Source organism: Hoplias malabaricus, chromosome Y, assembly GCF_029633855.1.
Source record: "Hoplias malabaricus isolate fHopMal1 chromosome Y, fHopMal1.hap1, whole genome shotgun sequence".
In the NCBI taxonomy this organism is placed as follows: Eukaryota; Metazoa; Chordata; class Actinopteri; order Characiformes; family Erythrinidae; genus Hoplias; species Hoplias malabaricus.
Genome location: NC_089820.1, coordinates 17,062,626 through 17,080,273, shown reverse-complemented (window position 1 = coordinate 17,080,273; position 17,648 = coordinate 17,062,626). Strand labels below are relative to the sequence as shown.

At 38.9% G+C, this 17,648-nt stretch overlaps 2 protein-coding genes across 2 annotated transcripts; one reads left to right on the top strand and one right to left on the bottom strand.

Moving 5' to 3' along the window:
* Positions 1-15: 15 nt before the first annotated feature.
* fam81b (family with sequence similarity 81 member B) lies at positions 16-10,677 on the bottom strand. The gene is made up of 7 exons (XM_066656458.1): positions 10,492-10,677; positions 9,247-9,365; positions 7,403-7,532; positions 4,117-4,214; positions 1,579-1,714; positions 979-1,174; positions 16-513 (listed from the first exon to the last, which is right to left on the bottom strand). Exons 1-7 carry the CDS (start codon positions 10,675-10,677, stop codon positions 374-376), a joined length of 1,005 nt encoding a protein of 334 aa, XP_066512555.1. The 3' UTR covers positions 16-373.
* On the top strand, positions 1,676-15,105 carry zgc:194908 (uncharacterized protein LOC797835 homolog). The gene is made up of 5 exons (XM_066655575.1): positions 1,676-1,813; positions 9,243-9,367; positions 12,874-12,932; positions 14,019-14,068; positions 14,547-15,105. Exon 5 carries the CDS (start codon positions 14,587-14,589, stop codon positions 15,103-15,105), a length of 519 nt encoding a protein of 172 aa, XP_066511672.1. The 5' UTR covers positions 1,676-1,813; positions 9,243-9,367; positions 12,874-12,932; positions 14,019-14,068; positions 14,547-14,586.
* The last annotated feature ends 2,543 nt before the right edge of the window (positions 15,106-17,648 follow it).

Genomic DNA, 17,648 nt, shown 5'->3' with positions numbered 1-17,648 from the left:
CTCAGGTGTTTGATTTTATTAACTTTATACATAAAAACTTCAGTTTGGACACAGGGTGTGAAGTTTTTTCATGATTTATAATATCATTTTGTTCCACTTACAGCATGAGTCACAGGGCTGACTTGGAGAGTAATAGATTACAGTGGAATATTCTGGGGGCATGGATTATCAGAGTACCTCCATATCTATTGTAATATAAAACAAACAGAGCCACTTAAACTGCATGAATCATATGTTCATAGAATGGGTTATATTTGGTGAACATTTCTAAGGAGGTCTTTCTTTAATTGGTCTGCCTGAACATAATCAGTATGTGGTAATGCTATTGGAAAGTCTTTGTTCTTCATAGTCTCCTTTGCCGTCTCAGGTTTCCCTATAGGTCTGTCGCTGGCAGTGCTGCCATTTTCCTCTGAATCTGTCTGATGTCTTTCTTCAGTTCTCCTTTGTCTAGCTTGGCCTTAGTGTCAGCAATGTCCCTCAGGGAAGCAATGGCATCCATGGCTGACTGGAACCCTGTCCATCAAGAGTTCACAGACACACAAAATCTTTGAGGAATGCCTACAAACAGTTGCAGAAATGCATTTGTGCCATAGAGCGTTGTTTGTTTGGTCTCATCTATAATGCCTCATTGCTTCACAACAGAGAGTGAGGGCTTGATTGAAAGGCTTTAGCTTGTGCCATGGGGTTGAATGCTGGTTTGTCATGCTTATTTTGCCAGTTGCTTTACTGAGGTGACCTGGTGTGTTTGTGTTGAGCTCTAGGGGGCTAATACTTTTGGGGGAATCACATGGAAATTGACAGTGGATGGATGTCCATAGGTAGCTGAAACAATCCTCTAGTTTGGAATGCTAGCTGTGTAAGAACTAAACTTGGAGATGTCAGGCTCATGTGCCTGGGTGCACACTATGTGTATTCATGTAAGTCTCTAGGTTTGTAATAGTCTTGAATCTTGAATATGTAGTTAAGCTGTACACTTACCTGACTGATACTCTCTCTTTATCTGCTCTAGTTCATCTTTGAAACTTTTCTCCAGGTTATTGATCCTGCTGCTGAGTTTGCTTTCAGATTGTTTGACCCAATCAGCAGTACGCTCTTTTTCCAGCTGCTTCTCAACATGCCCAACATGATCAAACAGAAGATCCACCTGTGTTTTCAATTTCACCTCCAAATCTTCCTGCAGACACACAGAGACACAAGGTGCATATCGTCACTGTCCCATGAAAACATCTCTAGAATGGCAGCTTTAAAGGAGAAGGAAAAATAACCAAACTTACAATTGAAGGCAATGTTGTTAAAATGATGTAGCAAACTAAAAATAGATTAAAGTAGGTTTTTCTTTGGACAGCAATTAAAAAAGTCCAATATTCTAATTCAGATCAGATTGCTAATTGATTCACATCCATGAAATGTATCGCACTACATCTGCTTCTGCACGAGGCACTTGCATATTTCTTTCATCATGGTTGTATGTTGAAATGTGACCCATACTGTCATAATCGCAATGTCATACTTAATACATTCAGTAGAGTTAGGCATTTTTGCAATGACCCTGAATAGTAACATAGCCACACAGTTTACCACTTTGTCCTGCAGCAGTAAGTGCATCTGCTGACTGCAATCTGTGTGTGCTTTGACTGTGCTGCTCAGCTGCTGTTCTGTCCACTTCCTGAGGCAAGCGGCTTCCTCCTCCACTTCCTTCAGCCCACTGGACATCCTTCACAGCCAATAACATGACACACCATTATTTTACCATCATGCAAGTATCTTGCACCTTAGCCCACTGGACTTTCATCACAGTGAGCACAAGATTCAGGTACATTATTATTTTTAAATATGCTTTTATTAAATATTTACAGTTATATATAAAACGTTCAGCTACAAGCTAAGCTAGATGACTTGGTTAGATAAAATACTGTACTCAGATTAGCTACTTTAATCGTGAAAATTTGACTGGCTAGTGCAATGTCTACAAGAATCCTGGTCAGACACCACAGTATAAGTTAATACATATAATATTATAAATTAATATTATCATAATGTGTTGTAGCCTTGGATAAGGTTGAGCAGTGTGACTCTTACATCATAGTATTTAAAAATGTTGATGGTATCTTGAAATGAAGACAGTATTTCAAAATTGTAAAGTGCCTGGTTTGTTACATTTTTATTCTAAGTATACAGCAAAACGAGGTCCTTTCCCATAGAGAGAGCCATATTGATGGGGCGCTGTAGGAACTCACTAATTTGTCTCACACTGAAAATGGGTGGGGGAAAACACTAGTAGGCTGTTATGAGCTGTGTTTAGCTAATGGTAGAGAGAAAAGAAGCTTAAAACAGATAAACATTCTGAAAAAAACTTTTCACCCAAATTTGTGCTGACATTGAGGCTTTATTCTGTAAACGCATGTTTGAGCCTCAGTTCACTGGAACATGGTGTGTGCTGTGGTGTTAGTCTGTTAACTCATGCTTAACTGGCCAGTTTTGCTTTTAAATGTTGCGGGGGGGTGATGAGCTTTCGCCCCTCGTTGCCGTTGTATTCTTAGCTAGACCTATGTGTGCTTTTAGGTCCTTTACACCTTTATTTGCTACACAAAACATGGGAATTTCTTTTTTAATTCATTCTTGAACTTACATTTACGCATAGCTGCTCGAGATGAGGGTAGGTACATGAGCTTTGCCTGACGTAAACAAGGACTACTGACGTGCAGACTGACCAATTAAATGTTTACAGAGAAGGTTATCGACCAATAACGGCAGCTCTACAGTCAGACCGTCCAATCAGAAGATTTTATGCTACTTCACCACGCCCCCTTCTCACTCAAGCGAACCAATCGGAGTAGGGGAGGGCGGGACTAGTTTGTGAACGAAACTTCTCGAAATTCTATGTAAGCTCTAGAAAAACAAAATCCCGGACGTTTGTGAAATTCCGCCGGGACATTTTTTAAGTCTAAAAAAGAAGACATGTCCGGGTAAAAGAGGACGTCTGGTCACCGTAGCTAAAACAATGAGCCTGAGGTAAAAAAAAAAAAAAATAGGTTTAAGCTGTTTCCTTCCCATTTAAACCATAAGGAAACAATTTAATATGGCTTAATATACTATATACTATAAATGTAAAATATTTTACTTACCATTTGAGTTACAGTTTAGTAGTATAGTTATGCTAAATAGTAACTGAAAAAGGTTTAGTGTTCCTAGGTCATTATTTTAGTACAGGTACATTAAACCATAATAACCCACCCATCCCTAGCCAATACATTTGTAAATTGTGGAATTTAAAAAAGAAAAAGTAAATCCTATAGGTTTGTATAAAAGCATGGCACAGGCATTACTGGAAAATCACTCTGGTCACCTCTGGTAATGTTTGTATTAGTGGAGAAGTTTTTCTTGAAAGCACAATTTCCCCTTAAACTGTTTGTTTTCTCCTTAGTGCATATACTCAAAAATGACTGTGGACCCTCAAGCAGCCATGCTAATGCACACTGTGAATTGATTTTTTAATGTGATATGGCAGAAACTCCACTCTAGTCTGAACTTGGCTGCTGCTGTGTGCATTGCCATTAGGACCCTTTCTTTTAAGGAGAAGTTCCATATGGTTGTAGACACAGGGCAAAATGGCTAACAAGTAACACTCTAATAAAAGACTACATGATGGAGAATTATACACTACTTTCACACTGCATGGCTGAGACCTGTCTAAAAAACATTATGATTTTATGTAATCACAAGTAATTTTATTTTTGCTTATGCTTATGTGGTCTCTGAATCTGTATGACACAGGCCCCATATATGAGTTTATGGCCCTTAAACAACGCACCTAACCCTCAAACCATTCTCTGGGTGCTAGGGCTGGAATCGTGATGCTCCAGTTGTGCGCTCAGTAGCACTAGTGTTTGTAGCAAAAACAAAACAAAAAAACAACACTATTTTGTTTTTGTTTGTTCACTACGGGTGAAATGCAGAGAGTTCATATCCCCAAGTGGATTAATTAAGTAACTCTTCTTCCAACTCTTGTTTTTTGTTCTAGTATCTTACTGAATGTGATTTATAAACTTCTGTTTTAAGTGTCTATTTTGAATGTGTCGTGATGCCACATAATTTTGGCAATATAGTTTACTTCACCTTGTTTCAAGTTGTTGGATGTCTCTCTGTATATTTACTGTCATATTCTTCAGGGATGTAATCTGCTCCAACTGGGAAGCCTCCAAGCTTCTAAGTGACTGAAATATATCAGAACATATACAGACTAATTGTAATATTCTGTATTATTTTATTTTGGTTTGTGTGAGTTTATCTATGAGAGATGATAAACAAAAACATAGCATCAGAATTAAACAGGCTTTTTGTGCCTTTAATACATACAGGGGTTGGACAATGAAACTGAAACACCTGGTTTTAGACCACAATAATTTATTAGTACGGTGTAGGGCCACCTTTTGCAGCCAATACAGCGTCAATCCGTCTTGGGAATGACATATACAAGTCCTGCACAGTGGTCAGAGGGATTTTAAGCCGTTTTTCTTGCAGGATAGTGGTCAGGTCACTACGTGATGCTGGTGGAGGAAAACGTTTCCTGACTCGCTCCTCCAAAACACCCCAAAGTGGCTCAATAATATTTAGATCTGGTGACTGTGCAGGCCATGGGAGATGTTCAACTTCACTTTCATGTTCATCAAACCAATCTTTCACCAGTCTTGCTGTGTGTATTGGTGCATTGTCGTCCTGATACACGGAACCATTGGATGCATATGGTCCTCCAGAATGGTTCGGTAGTCCTTGGCAGTGACGCACCCATCTAGCACAAGTATTGGGCCAAGGGAATGCCAGGATATGGCAGCCCAATCCATCACTGATCCAGCCCCATGCTTCACTCTGGGCATTCTCCTGGATGTAGGGAAAACAGTAAAGGTGGACTCATCAGAGAACAATACATGTTTCACATTGTCCACAGCCCAAGATTTGAAACCGACGTTTGGCATTGGCATGAGTGACCAAAGGTTTGGCTATAGCAGCTCAGTCATGTATATTGACCCTGTGGAGCTCCCGACGGACAGTTCTGATGGAAACAGGAGAGTTAAGGTGCACATTTAATTCTGCCGTGATTTGGGCAGCCGTGGTTTTATGTTTTTTGGATACAATCCGGGTCAGCTCCCGAACATCCCTTTCAGACAGCTTCCTCTTGTGTCCACAGTTAATCCTGTTGGATATGTTTCGTCCTTCTTGGTGGTATGCTGACATTACCCTGGATACCGTGGCTCTTGATACATCACAAAGACTTGCTGTCTTGGTCACAGATGCACCAGCAAGACGTGCACCAATAATTTGTCCTCTTTTGAACTCTGGTATGTCACCCATAATGTTGTGTGCATTGCAATATTTTGAGCAAAACTGTGCCCTTACCCTCTGCTAACTGAACCTTCACACCCTGCTCTTACTGGTGCAATGTGCAATTAATGAAGATTGGCCACCAGTCTGGTCGCACACTAAAATGACAGGTGTTTCAGTTTCATTGTCTAACCCCTGTATGTACCCATGTAGATCACCTCTGTTCTGATACCTTGCCCTGTACTTTTGCCCATTCAAGAAGTTCAAAGTGGAATAAACACACATATTTAGCAGGGCTATACTGCTGTAGACTAAATTCATATGTGTTTGTGTGGGAGTATTGTGACCTCATAAAGCAATGTAGTATGAATTTCATACTGGGGATGAATAAAAAAAATTGGGATGTTAAAGTTGATTGCATTCTACATTTAGCTGTTTCATTAAATTAAAATATAAACAAATCAAACAGAGGAAATGTAACTTGTGCATTATATAGTGCTTTTAAGAAAACATTTTTAGATTTCATCACATTGCATCCTCAACTGGGCAGTTATGCAAAGCACACGTGTTAATGATATGCATATCTTTTCTGCGTTTCATATGCCTGCAGCCCTGTTGGCCTTTGACTTTTGTGCTGGTCAGAGAGAAAGAGAGCTCCCTTGTGTAGCTTGCTGCTGGCTCTCACTGACCTGCTTCCTTTCATTTTCAATTACCTTTATGGCAGCCGGGGACCACTCCCCCTAGACTTAAATCACAGTGATTTACCATGCAACTCAGAGCTCTGCAGCTATTGCAGAAACTGGGCTTTTAAAGGGAAAATGAGAAGACAGCGGTTTTCCTATGGAACTTATCCAACCGACATGAACTATTGCCAGTAGTAATGAGCTATATGTGTTGAATCTGAGGCACTTTCCTAACACTTTCATTCTCCAGAAATGTTTATTAATGCGTTCATAAGCATTTATGGGGTAGAGTCCATTAGTATAGCCACAGCCATATTTTCTATATTCCATGTTTACTCTTTAGCATATATCCAGTGTGTTATGGAGATACACAATTTTTATTGCACTTATATCCTCCACATATCCTCTATGCAGAACATATTAAAATGGTATGGTTCTGCTAACTTTAATGCTCAATTTTAAGTATACAAATAATAGTTCATGCTTTGTGTGTTCATGTTAGTCAACCATTATTACATTAAAAATGCAAAAAAAAAAAAAAAAAAATCTAGAATCCAGAAGTGTTCTCTGTAAAGGATGGGAATTCACTAATCAAATAAATATGCCATTTGATCAGGGTCACCTAACTGTAAATATATATATGTCTACACTTACCTCCAGTCTTCCCTACTGTGATCCTTTTTGCTGTTTTTTTAAATGACAGGTTAAAATATAATAAGATCCAACTTATGTATGCTCAAATGCATATACTGCATTGTTAGAATATTTTCTATATTAGTGTTTGACACCGGGGCGGCACGGTGGTGCAGCAGGGAGTGTTGCAGTCACGCAGCTCCAGGGACCTGTGCTCCGGTTTCCTCCCACAGTCAAAAAACACATGTTAATAGGTGGATTAGCGACTCAAAAGTGTCTATAGGTGTGAGTCTACTCTGTTGTATACTCAGAGTATACTCTGTTGACAAATATAGTTTTTATAAAAATGTTTAAATATCTTTAAGACAGCTATCTAGGTGTTGCATGTGAAATGTTGTAGAATCAAGCCGAATTTGTTTAAGAAAACTTAAGAGTATGACCTATCCGTCCTAATGTGTGGTTACATGAAAGATTTGGGCTATGCTTTGCTAGTTATGTTAGCCTTGCAGATGCAGTTCTAACTAAAGAAGTAAACTAAAGCCTCAAAACATGTTGGTCACTTATGTGGGAAACTGCATGACTGTGCAAAGCAGTTTAGTGTAACACTTTTCACAACTCCCACACCCACTTCATATGAGCTGCTCCTAGAGCTTCTCCTTCACTTGGTGATCAGATAACGTGATCATTCCAGATTATCAGCTTTATTTTAAAAGGAAATATATTAGATTATAGTAATGGCTTTCCATGTGGACACATAAGCTTTTTACCTTAAATTCTATGTCTCTCAGTTGGAGCTCAATCACAGAGCGCATCTCACCAACTTTTTTTTGGAGTTTCATTATTTCCTGCTCGCCAGTTTTGACATCCCCTGACAGCTTAGCAATGCCAGCATCACACCTGAGGAAATAGAGGCTGAAGCATGTCAGATGCTGGTAACAGTCCTTGAAATTCCTGTATAAATTAAGCCGCAAAACCAACATTTTGAATCCATAATGATTGGGATGTAATTTCCAATATTCTCCCTATGTAGTCTACAGCAATTTAATGAGGAGGAATGCTATTAATGCGAACAATCTATAGAAATGTTAATGGACAGGAACTAGACGGAGGAAAAGGATTTAAATACTGTACTAGATCTGGCAGTGAGGAAACAAATGACATTTAAAATAACTAGCTATGGTTTATTTCTTTATTAACTTTTTAAATAAGCACGAGGTTTTCGGTTTGAATTTTGTTTTGTGATGGAAAAATGTAACAAGGAACATAATGGATAAGATTTTGGTGATTCGTCTTCAGACAGTTTTTTAGCGATGTCAGACTACATGGTGAATTTAATGACTGTGACTGCAAGAAGAATGATTCAAGCCATAAACATCATAAATAAATTTCTCATTATTGTATCGCGAGTCACAGTTGGACAAAATTACCCAGAGATGTAGGACAGTAAATCTTCAGAATCAATTACATTGACATGACATTCCGCTAGCACAGAAGTGAGTGACCTCTCATCAAAACCTGGTCACTAATGGTGTCCACTTGCTGTGACCTGCACTGGATCTGTTGGAGTGCTTCCTTCTCACTACGGCCCTCAATCATTCAAGGGCTTGACCAGATCAACTTGATCTACTTTTATCCCGTGTAACATGAGCTTGCTGAGACATGAGCTCAAGGAAGTCTCCGGTACACATCAAAAATTAAAAAGGATTTAAGAAAAGATTTAACAGTACTAAGAGGCAGTAACGGTGCTAAATAATGGAACTATACCTTTTAATCTTGTCATTTCATAAGCTTAAATATCATCACAGTACATAATTAAATATATTTAAATACATTGTTTGTAAATGTTAATGTCTGTTGTTAACGGCTTTTAAGTTTTCTTATGCTTTTAAAACACTGCTGTGGCACTGCTAGACTGAGAATAGTCAAATAACCAAAAATATCCATACAACCAGGTACTATGTGTAGTGATGAAAGATTTAAAGATGACTCAAACTGTAAAGCAACACATGAGCTATGGTCTAACTTTGCATCTACAACATGGACCAGCAAGGTAGGTGTATCTAATACAGTGGCCAGTGGCCAACACACAATAACACACTACCCCACATTAGAGTCACTACAGCACTGAGAATGATTCATGGTCTACAGTCTGTAAGTGCATGGTCAGTGGAGTTGATAAAATGGACACTGGTTTTAGGAAACATTTTGTCATTTTTAGGACACATTAGCAAAGTCACAGTGAGATAATCCATTATTAACCTTAAAGGTTTCTGAGGGATCGCAGACAGTTACGTTGGGCTACAGTATTACGTGACTAATTGGATGTCTAATGTTTGTTGTGTTATTTAGTTTTTGGATTGATTTTAGTTACATCTCTCAACATCTGATGTTTCGTTCTCTCTGACTCGTGCTACGAGGTGGAAGTTGCACAACTTTCCACAGACTGAAAAAAACTTGATGCTGACATGTTTAGCTGAGAAAGATATAGGTGGATTAGAAACTGTGACTGAGACAGTGTCAGAGGGCCACTGTGTAAGTGCATGTGTGTGTGTGTGTGTGTGTGTTTTGGCTTCATGACTTTGACATTAATGTTTCTCATCGTGACAGATACCTGGCCACTCTGCCCCGGAGGTCTCCAATACCCGTCAAGTTCTTGTGGTCCAGACGTTGAACTGCAAATGATGTCCCTGATGCTACACTATCCCTTTGAACAATCTGAGCCTCCAGTACCTGTGAGTAACAGCTGATATGTTATTTACGCTTCTTATTTATTTATTTATTTATTTGTTTGTTTGTTTGTTTGTTTGTTTGTTTGCTTGCTTGCTTGTTTGTGAGAGGAACAGAAAAGGAACGCCCAATAACTGGCAAACACATAAAAAACTGACAAAAGATAACAGTAACAACCTACCTTTTTTACAAACTGACTGTTTTACTTTCAGTATCCTCATTTGTTGATGTAATACTGATATAATCTATATGTATTTAAGGGTACTGTATACTGTCTTTTAAATATATGTTTCCAGTTTTGCTTCTTGATGCAAATAATACCCCAAAAATGGAATAAATTGAAGATAGTTTCTTAAATTTGGACTGTACTCTATGTACGTTGTGTGACAGTACACTTGATTGATTGGAATATGGTTGCCTTAAGCAGTTCAGTGTTTGATAGGCATGCAGAATGTCTGATATGAGCTATTGTTTTAATCTTAGATAGAGGCATAAAGCTGATATGATGGAAGTCTTTGTTTTGGTTTACTGTGTTCTCATCAGCAGCTCAGAAGCGATTCTTTGTAGTCCCTCTGACATAAGCCCTTTCTGCCACAGATGACCTGTGAATGTTGATTTATTTAATTTACCCTATTTTATGCGCTGTGCCCACATAATATATCCCCTTGTTAAATGGGGCTCTTGGCATCTGCTCTGAAAACCTTTTGCAATTTATTGAACCTCATTACAATTTTTGCTTACATACAAGGAATGAGTGAAGAAGGGTGGGCAAGATGTAGTTATGTGTGACATTTTGCTGGTGTAATTAAACTGATTTGAGCAAGAACAGAAGGAAACACTCTATGTCTAACCATTTTCCAGTACTTGTCTGGGATGTCTTACATTTCAGATGGTGTTGAAGAACTATCTAGTGGTGACTCTCTGATCGAATTTAATTGAATTTGATGGTTGTGGTCAGTGCAGCCACTTAAGCCTTTATACAGGAAAGTTTTTTTTAAATATGATTACCTGAAAATGTAAAATATGATCTGTGACTTTATATTAGATGAAGAATAAGAGCCATGATCTCTGCTAGACCTTTTGAACGTCATTGATAAGAAATCAAATTTGACACTTAAATTCTACTGACCTGAATGTCCTTGCTGAGCTGTTTGACAATGTGTGTAATGGTCTGAATATGGTTCTGTAGAAGTTTTCTAGCAGATGCTTCCATTAAGACAGAGCCCTGGGTGACATGCAAACTGCTGAGCATGTCCTCTTTAATCTGGAAGGCCTGCTGTAGCAGGGTGGCCAAGGAGTTCTCTTCTCTGGTCATCTCCAGCTATGCTGGAATTTATGAAATGACAAAATATTTCTCAAATTCAAGGGCTGGCAAGGTGATGGTGAATTTTTGTGTTTGGAGTTATGGTTTTGTGAAGCCCCAATGCAGAGATTCTCTACCTCTGCAGGCCGAAATAAAACAAAACACTAAATATTATGAATAACCTCTTCAAATCATTGGATATTTTCTATGTGATTGATTCATTTTATGGTCTACATTTTCAGGGTTTGAGGAAAGGTCATGTGTCCTGTAGAGTCACATGAAACATAAAACATGAAACTATTACTATGTTAAACACAGGACATTACTTATGAATCTTATGACTTATTTTTTTTCAAGGAACTAGTTCAGAATACAGGTGGCAGGGAAATGAAGCGCTGTATGAACGCCTTGCTCCACATTAAAGGAACAGTTTGGACAGAAAAGATAACCCGAGTTGAGGTATTAAAGTGAAGAGCCAATGGTTAGCATTATGCAGATGAAATCTAACTGGAATCAAACAGTAGTTGCTGGCTTCTATTTAACTTTAGCACTGTTAGCATTATTAGCTGTGTAATATTTTGTTGTGCTACTCCTTTAATAATCAGTGTAGCAGTCATTGTTTACATTTACAGATCTTGGAGACCATATTAGAAGGACAAAATGTTCAAAGCACAGGAAACACTCTATGAGCCGTGACTCTTTTCAATTCTGTTCAATTTGTGACCAAACCCCCGAGGACCTTCTCAGACCACAGCAGTCATTGATCAACTACCTCTGTGTCCTGTGTCTAGCAGATGATCTTTTCAGATTAGGGATTAATTTAATAATGACAAAATCAAATAACTAAAAGATCACTATTTATGTGTCTGTCACTGTCATAAAATCTAAACTCCTTGATCTGGAAGCTTAATTAACAGCACTTTTCAAGATAAGAGTTATATCCTACTCCCTGTGTCAGTGATTTTTAAATATTTCACATTTAACATGACTATACTCTGTGGCTGCTGAAAAAATTTGCTTAAAAAGTGATCTTAGCAGCAATGTCATCGAAGGTACGTATTTGGTTTCCTAAAGATCCTTTCAGGTAACCTTTAGAAAATGAGACATTTCATGGTGAAAGCCCATTGAAAGGTTTAAAGCATTTCTGATTTGTAGGTACGCACTTTTGAAAATTGTGTTTTCAATGATTCCAGTAAAGACAATGGTTATGTAGAATGCCCTGATTAGTTAATGAACCATTTTCTTAAGTGGTTCTTTACCAGGTAATTTTTATTTATTTATTTGGGAAACAAACTAGACCACATTCAGTTGCAGTTATCTTTTTAAGCTGGGCTCATGTAAATTAAATTCAACCACAATCTCCACAGTGTTCCAATAAACTAAATGTGTTATAACGTTAAAATAGAATGTTGTTATTGGCTTATAAGACCTGTTGATGAATTATGATGCTGATAAAGTCTAATGAAAGCAAACTAAACTAAAAACATGATTTTTTTTTTCACCCAGTAAACTTAAGTTAATTGCTAGACATAAAAAATGTTTTATTGTATTAATATTATATTCTGATGCCGACATCAGTACTCACTTGCAGATTGGCTTCCTGTCGTCTGGTGGGTGAATTGTACGTCTGTTGTTTGGATCGATCTCTTAGCTACGGCACTAAGTGCTTTGTGGGCGTGTCTGTCTACATGACAACTGGACTATATAGTACATGTTTCTATCTGGACCCCTTCATTTCAGACACTTTGAATTTAATTTGAGCTCCTTACTGAGCATACAATAAATCACCTCATAAACATCAGCACTGCCTTAGGAGTTTATTAATATTCATATCTAAAATGTTACATGTCCTATGTTGATTCATATCTACCATCCACTTTGAGCTAAACTTCTCAGAGGGAACTGTATAGTTGAAATGAAAGTTTTAAACACATATGCTGTTTTATTTTGCTGTATTGCTCACACTGGATAGCAGATGTTGTACCTTTTACTGCATCCACTTTTGTGCTGTTGAGGATTTGATGAGAAATGATGTTTAACTGTGGCATTCTTAAAAGAAGTGTCTTTGTCCTGGATTTGGCTCTTTAGTTCAATCAGTTGAGTGGTCCCTTAGTATAAATCCCATATGTAGAAGAATAGCTTTAAAATCAATCTAGGCAAAAGCCTAGGTCATTTCTGAGGAATAAGTGTGTGTAATTTATTCAACAGGAATATGCAGCTCGTCCTTCACAAGCAATTACACTTTTGTCTGGGGTTGGAAAAAAGTGGTATGTGACCTTGGATTACTTCTACCATATTACTTTACATTGTGGGCTTTCTAATCCTCACCGCTGTGTCACAGTGTGTGTGTGTGTGTGTGTGTGTGTGTGTGCTCACATGAAAAACAGAGAGAGATGAGTAACAGAGTGAGAGATAAAAAACAATCTTATTCTTGATTTCCCTTTTTTTCTTGTCAAGTGCTTAAATTATCCAATTAAAAACACCACCTCTCCATTTTGGTGATAACCAAGGCACAGGACATAACTTAGAACACCCTCAAGTAAATCTGACTACTGTTATTTTCAGCTCCTATTGATTTTTGCTAAAATCTCAATTATTAGTGTGCACACGTGACAAAACAGGAAGGGCAAAGACTGTTTTCATTGATTTTACTCCATTAACTAGAAGCAATGGACATGTATCCTCTGTATCTATGTACACTCATTTTCCATTTTATCAGTTCCATTTACCATATACACGTTTTAGTTCTACAATTACAAAGTGTAGTCCATCAGTTACTCTCTTTTTTTGTTGTTGTTGCTCTGCATACTTTGTTAGCCTCCTATCAGGACTACAGAAGAGCATGTATGATTTGGATGATGGATCATTCTCACTGCTGGTGATGGTGTTATTTTGCGTTGTGTTGGTATGCGTAGGTCAGACACAGCAGTGCTACAGATGTTTTTATACACCCCATTGTCATTGCTCAATAATGATAGTCCACCAACCAAAAATATCCAGCCAACACAAGCTGTGCAGCACTAGATGAGCTACTGTCTCTGACTTTACCTTCACAAGGTGGACCAACAGGGAAGGCGTGTCTAATGGAGTGGACAGTACGTTGGTACAGTGTTTAGAATGTCCAGCAGCACTGCTTTGTCTGATCCACTCATACCAGCAGCACAACCACACCAAGAAACAAGAAACCACACCTTAGAAACAAGAATGTGGTCATTTTATAGCTCATATATTAGTTTGAATAAGATAATGTATATATCATTGCATAGGGTAGGTTGATAAAACACCCACACACACGCACACACACACAAACACAAACTGACAACTCATATTCTGAAAATTCATATTCATTTCAGATCAAATGACGCACATTGTCCGGCAGGGGGCGTCTCGTGGTACTCTAATCGTGAGTGTAAACTTTTTTTCTCTCCTTTTTTTTTTTTTTTGCTCGTTGAAACTCTTGGCTGCTCGCGCGTCAGCGTGGACTAGAGGGCGCGAGGATGAGGATGAGAACGAGGGCAAAGGCGAAAATTAAGAGCAGCGCACGTGCAGAGTCATATTGTGCGCCTTCGTCCGTTCACCTTGCGTAACCGAAGCGTCCTGAATAGAGTCAGAGGCTAGTATCAGCAGTTAGGGCTTTAACGCGGAGTGGAGCTCCACAGTAGGTTTCATGACTGATGACAGTGGCACGCGCTTTTGTGAATTGTTGCGCGCGAACTGTTAACGACCACGTTTACGCTCAGTTGCCTCGTGTTTTGTAGCTATATCGACTAATGACTGAGCGGAGTGTTTCCCCTGCGTGTTGAGAGGGTCTTTTGACCGGGATATTGACCCTAGCGCGCGCTCGTGTGTGTGTGTGTGTGTGTGTGTTCGTGCTCCTTCAGCAGCAGTAGCAGAAGACTGGCGGGTTGCTGCTCGGGTACAATGGAGGAGAAACCCAAAGATGACAGTAGCAGCGGTGGCGCTAAGGCACAGGAGTCGACGTCCTACCAGCGCAGGATGTGGAGGAACTTCCAGGAGAAGACCAAGCCGTTTCTGAGTCCCAAGCTCGGCTCGGAGCGACGAGGCACGGACGCTTCCGTGAAAAAAGAGACAGGGCTTTGGATGTTTAAGCGCAAAAAGAAACAGGCGCTGGACCGCGTCTTCTCGTCCTCTCAGCCCAACCTAAGCGCCTCTCCCCCGGCCTCTCTGACCGACAAAGCGGAGCCCAGCTCCGTCTCCATCTCCAGGCCCGCTACCGCCACCGGAGCAGTGTCTAACAAAGCAGAGCTCTCGGTCTCAGCTCACGGCAGTCCGCAGCTCACCGTGGCGCACCTGGCTCTGTCCCAGCAGCAGAAGAGCTCGTCTCTGGGCTCGGCGTGCTTCGAGAAACTGGTGGTCGAGTCCGCAGCGTCCAGTGAAGATGAGCTGAGCAAGAACGCCAGCGATTCGGTCAGTGTCTGAGGGTTGTCCAAATCTTGAGTCTCACAGAGGGCTGTCTCTGTTGAAGGACACTGCTTTTTTATGAAATGACCTCAAAAGTGGTCATATGGGTCATTCCTGTAACTTATCCCCTATCAGAACAAAAGTTTGAGGACAAAACCTCATCCAAATTTTATTCTGAAATAAATATTTAGTTTGTCCCCATTTACTTCATTAATGGCTCATTCTCTTCTAAGGTAGCTTTAGAATTAGGGTCATTGCTGTGTATATTGGATTGCATTCAGCCACAAGAACATTAGTGAGGCCAGGTACTGATGTTGGACATAGTTCATGTCAGAGATAGGGCTTCATCACTCTAGAGAATACAGCTCTACTTTTCCACAGCCTGTGAGGGCTATACCTCTAACCCATGCACTTTTTAAACATAAAGGAGCTACAAAGGGTTTTTTGAGCAGTTCCAAATAGTTGCCAAATGGTTCCATAAAGAGCCATTTTTACTCAGGTGTAGGCAATTTAAAAGGTTCTGCACACACACATATCTCTTTATCAAACATGGTTCTTTATGGAACCAATAATAGTTATTTTATGGCATTGTTCAAAGTACTCTCTGGGGCATTGAGCGGCACTATTGTGACTGTATTGGTGGATGTAGTGAAATCTTGCTAGCTTAGGTGGATATTTCTGTGTTTTTGTACACTCTTCTCTGTAAATATGTTGAATATGGCATATTACATACTTTATAACAGATTGAAATTATATCAGGGTGCATCTAAGAAGAACACTCAAAATGAATGTAAAATAATTGATGCGTTATCTGTTCAACAGAGCAGTATGTTATCTGGGTCTGGAAAGTAGTAACAGCAACTTGATAGTGTGTATTTTTGGTGAAGTGGCTTTTGATTTCGGAATAATGAACTTAGGTCTAGCGTTGCCTAACCTAGCCAGCTAACATTGACAGAGTTATATAAAATCCACATGAGTTGGTTTATCATGTGCAAACAATACATATATTCAAAGCAGCTGAACAGCTTACAGTTGGACTCATTATCACTTGCCATTTTCAAAGTTCTTGAACTTGTCTTTTGATCATTTGCGTAAGTTGACGTGTCCTTAACCTGTGTGGGCTTTGCATATAGGGAGGACAGTGGTGGGGCAGAAATCTCTCTCCAGTGTTTTGAATATGGACTGCGGTAGCCATTTTAAATGCTTGCTGTCAGTGTTACAGATTGCTCCATAAACATGGTTTCTGTCAAATGGAAGTAAAACAAATGACAGTTATGAACAATTATGAAGTCTACCTTAGCAGCTTAGACCACAAAGTGAATAGGAGCTAAAGGTTTCTGTTAATTATGGTATTTATTCTGTTAGCAGATTTATTAGCATTAGTATTCTTTTGTTGACTTTAGGTCACACTAAACTTGTAGTTCTTGCAATTAAGATGCTACAATCAAAATGGACAACAGCTAGCACCTGATGCTATGCTATGACAGTTCATAGTATACAGATATAGATACAAAGCAGATTACCTCATGCTAGTTATGGGTTCTAGTGTTTATTTTAGGAAAAGTGTGACCTGTAGCTTCTGCAGAAAAAAAGCACATCAGTTTGTGTGGTTGAGATGTGGACCCTGATAGCAAGGGGTGGTGGACCACTGTTGGCCACTGAGGGCTAAGCTGGAGGTCCACTAGTGTTTTGCACAGCATTTTCTTGGTAGACCGCTGGTGATTTAACAGAATTTTAGACAAATGCAACATTTTCCATTCACAGTCCAATTTACAATTTTTGTCCTTCATTAGGTTCTTTTGTTATTCTTTATAAATTAGGTTAGTAAATAATTTTAATCCAGCACAGTGTCAACATTTTTATCATAATCATTTTATATCAAGCTTATACTCATTATTATTTCTCTCACAGTTGTTGGTAATATTTATATTAGTTTGTTTTCCAGAGTTAAAGTCTCTGTGAATTTAAAATCTGTTTGAAGAGATTAAAAATGAGTTATATCCTGTACAGGACAATAATCTGAGTGGTCCGATGGTGGACCAGAAGTGGTGTGCCAGCCTTTTTATGCCAGAGGACCAATATATGCTTGCTGTCTGGGGAGCTTGCCACCAATTTTAGAGGGGAAGATCAATTTTTAAATTCTTGACATTTAAAAGCTTAGTTAATACAATGAACATATTTTGATGTAAGTTATGACATATTATAAACTGAATATGTTTGATTTCTGTGAGTAGAAAACAGTAAACCAAGAAAACTGCCCAGGCCTGTAAAGTGCTGCAAAGTTAGGATAGTTTGTATAGGAAATTTGGAATTTGGCCTATAGCACTTTTCAAGCTACTGATATTAGCTAGGCCATTATACAAATGATATGTTAATATTTATGCAAAGCATTAGTACATGTTTTAAACGTCTTTATTTTGATTCATTACCGGAAACTGCAACATACTCTATGTCAAACATCTTGGATATATTACCTGTTAATCTTTGAAATATAAAGATATATTTATACAGAGAACCTCTTGAACAGGCTTGTAAAATCCCTCATTAAAAACACTTCATGT

What these genes read in the sequence shown, in the direction of transcription:
- fam81b (XM_066656458.1), bottom strand. Translation starts at nt 10,677, where the DNA reads ATGACCAGAGAAGAGAACTCCTTGGCCACCCTGCTACAGCAGGCCTTC. An exon ending in CTCCGGGGCAGAGTGGCCAG is followed by an intron (nt 7,533 to 9,246) that starts GTATCTGTCACG and finishes CTATTTCCTCAG; the next exon opens with GTGTGATGCTGGCATTGCTA. An exon ending in ATCCAACAACTTGAAACAAG is followed by an intron (nt 1,715 to 4,116) that starts GTGAAGTAAACT and finishes TTGGCTGTGAAG; the next exon opens with GATGTCCAGTGGGCTGAAGG.
- zgc:194908 (XM_066655575.1), top strand. Translation starts at nt 14,587, where the DNA reads ATGGAGGAGAAACCCAAAGATGACAGTAGCAGCGGTGGCGCTAAGGCA.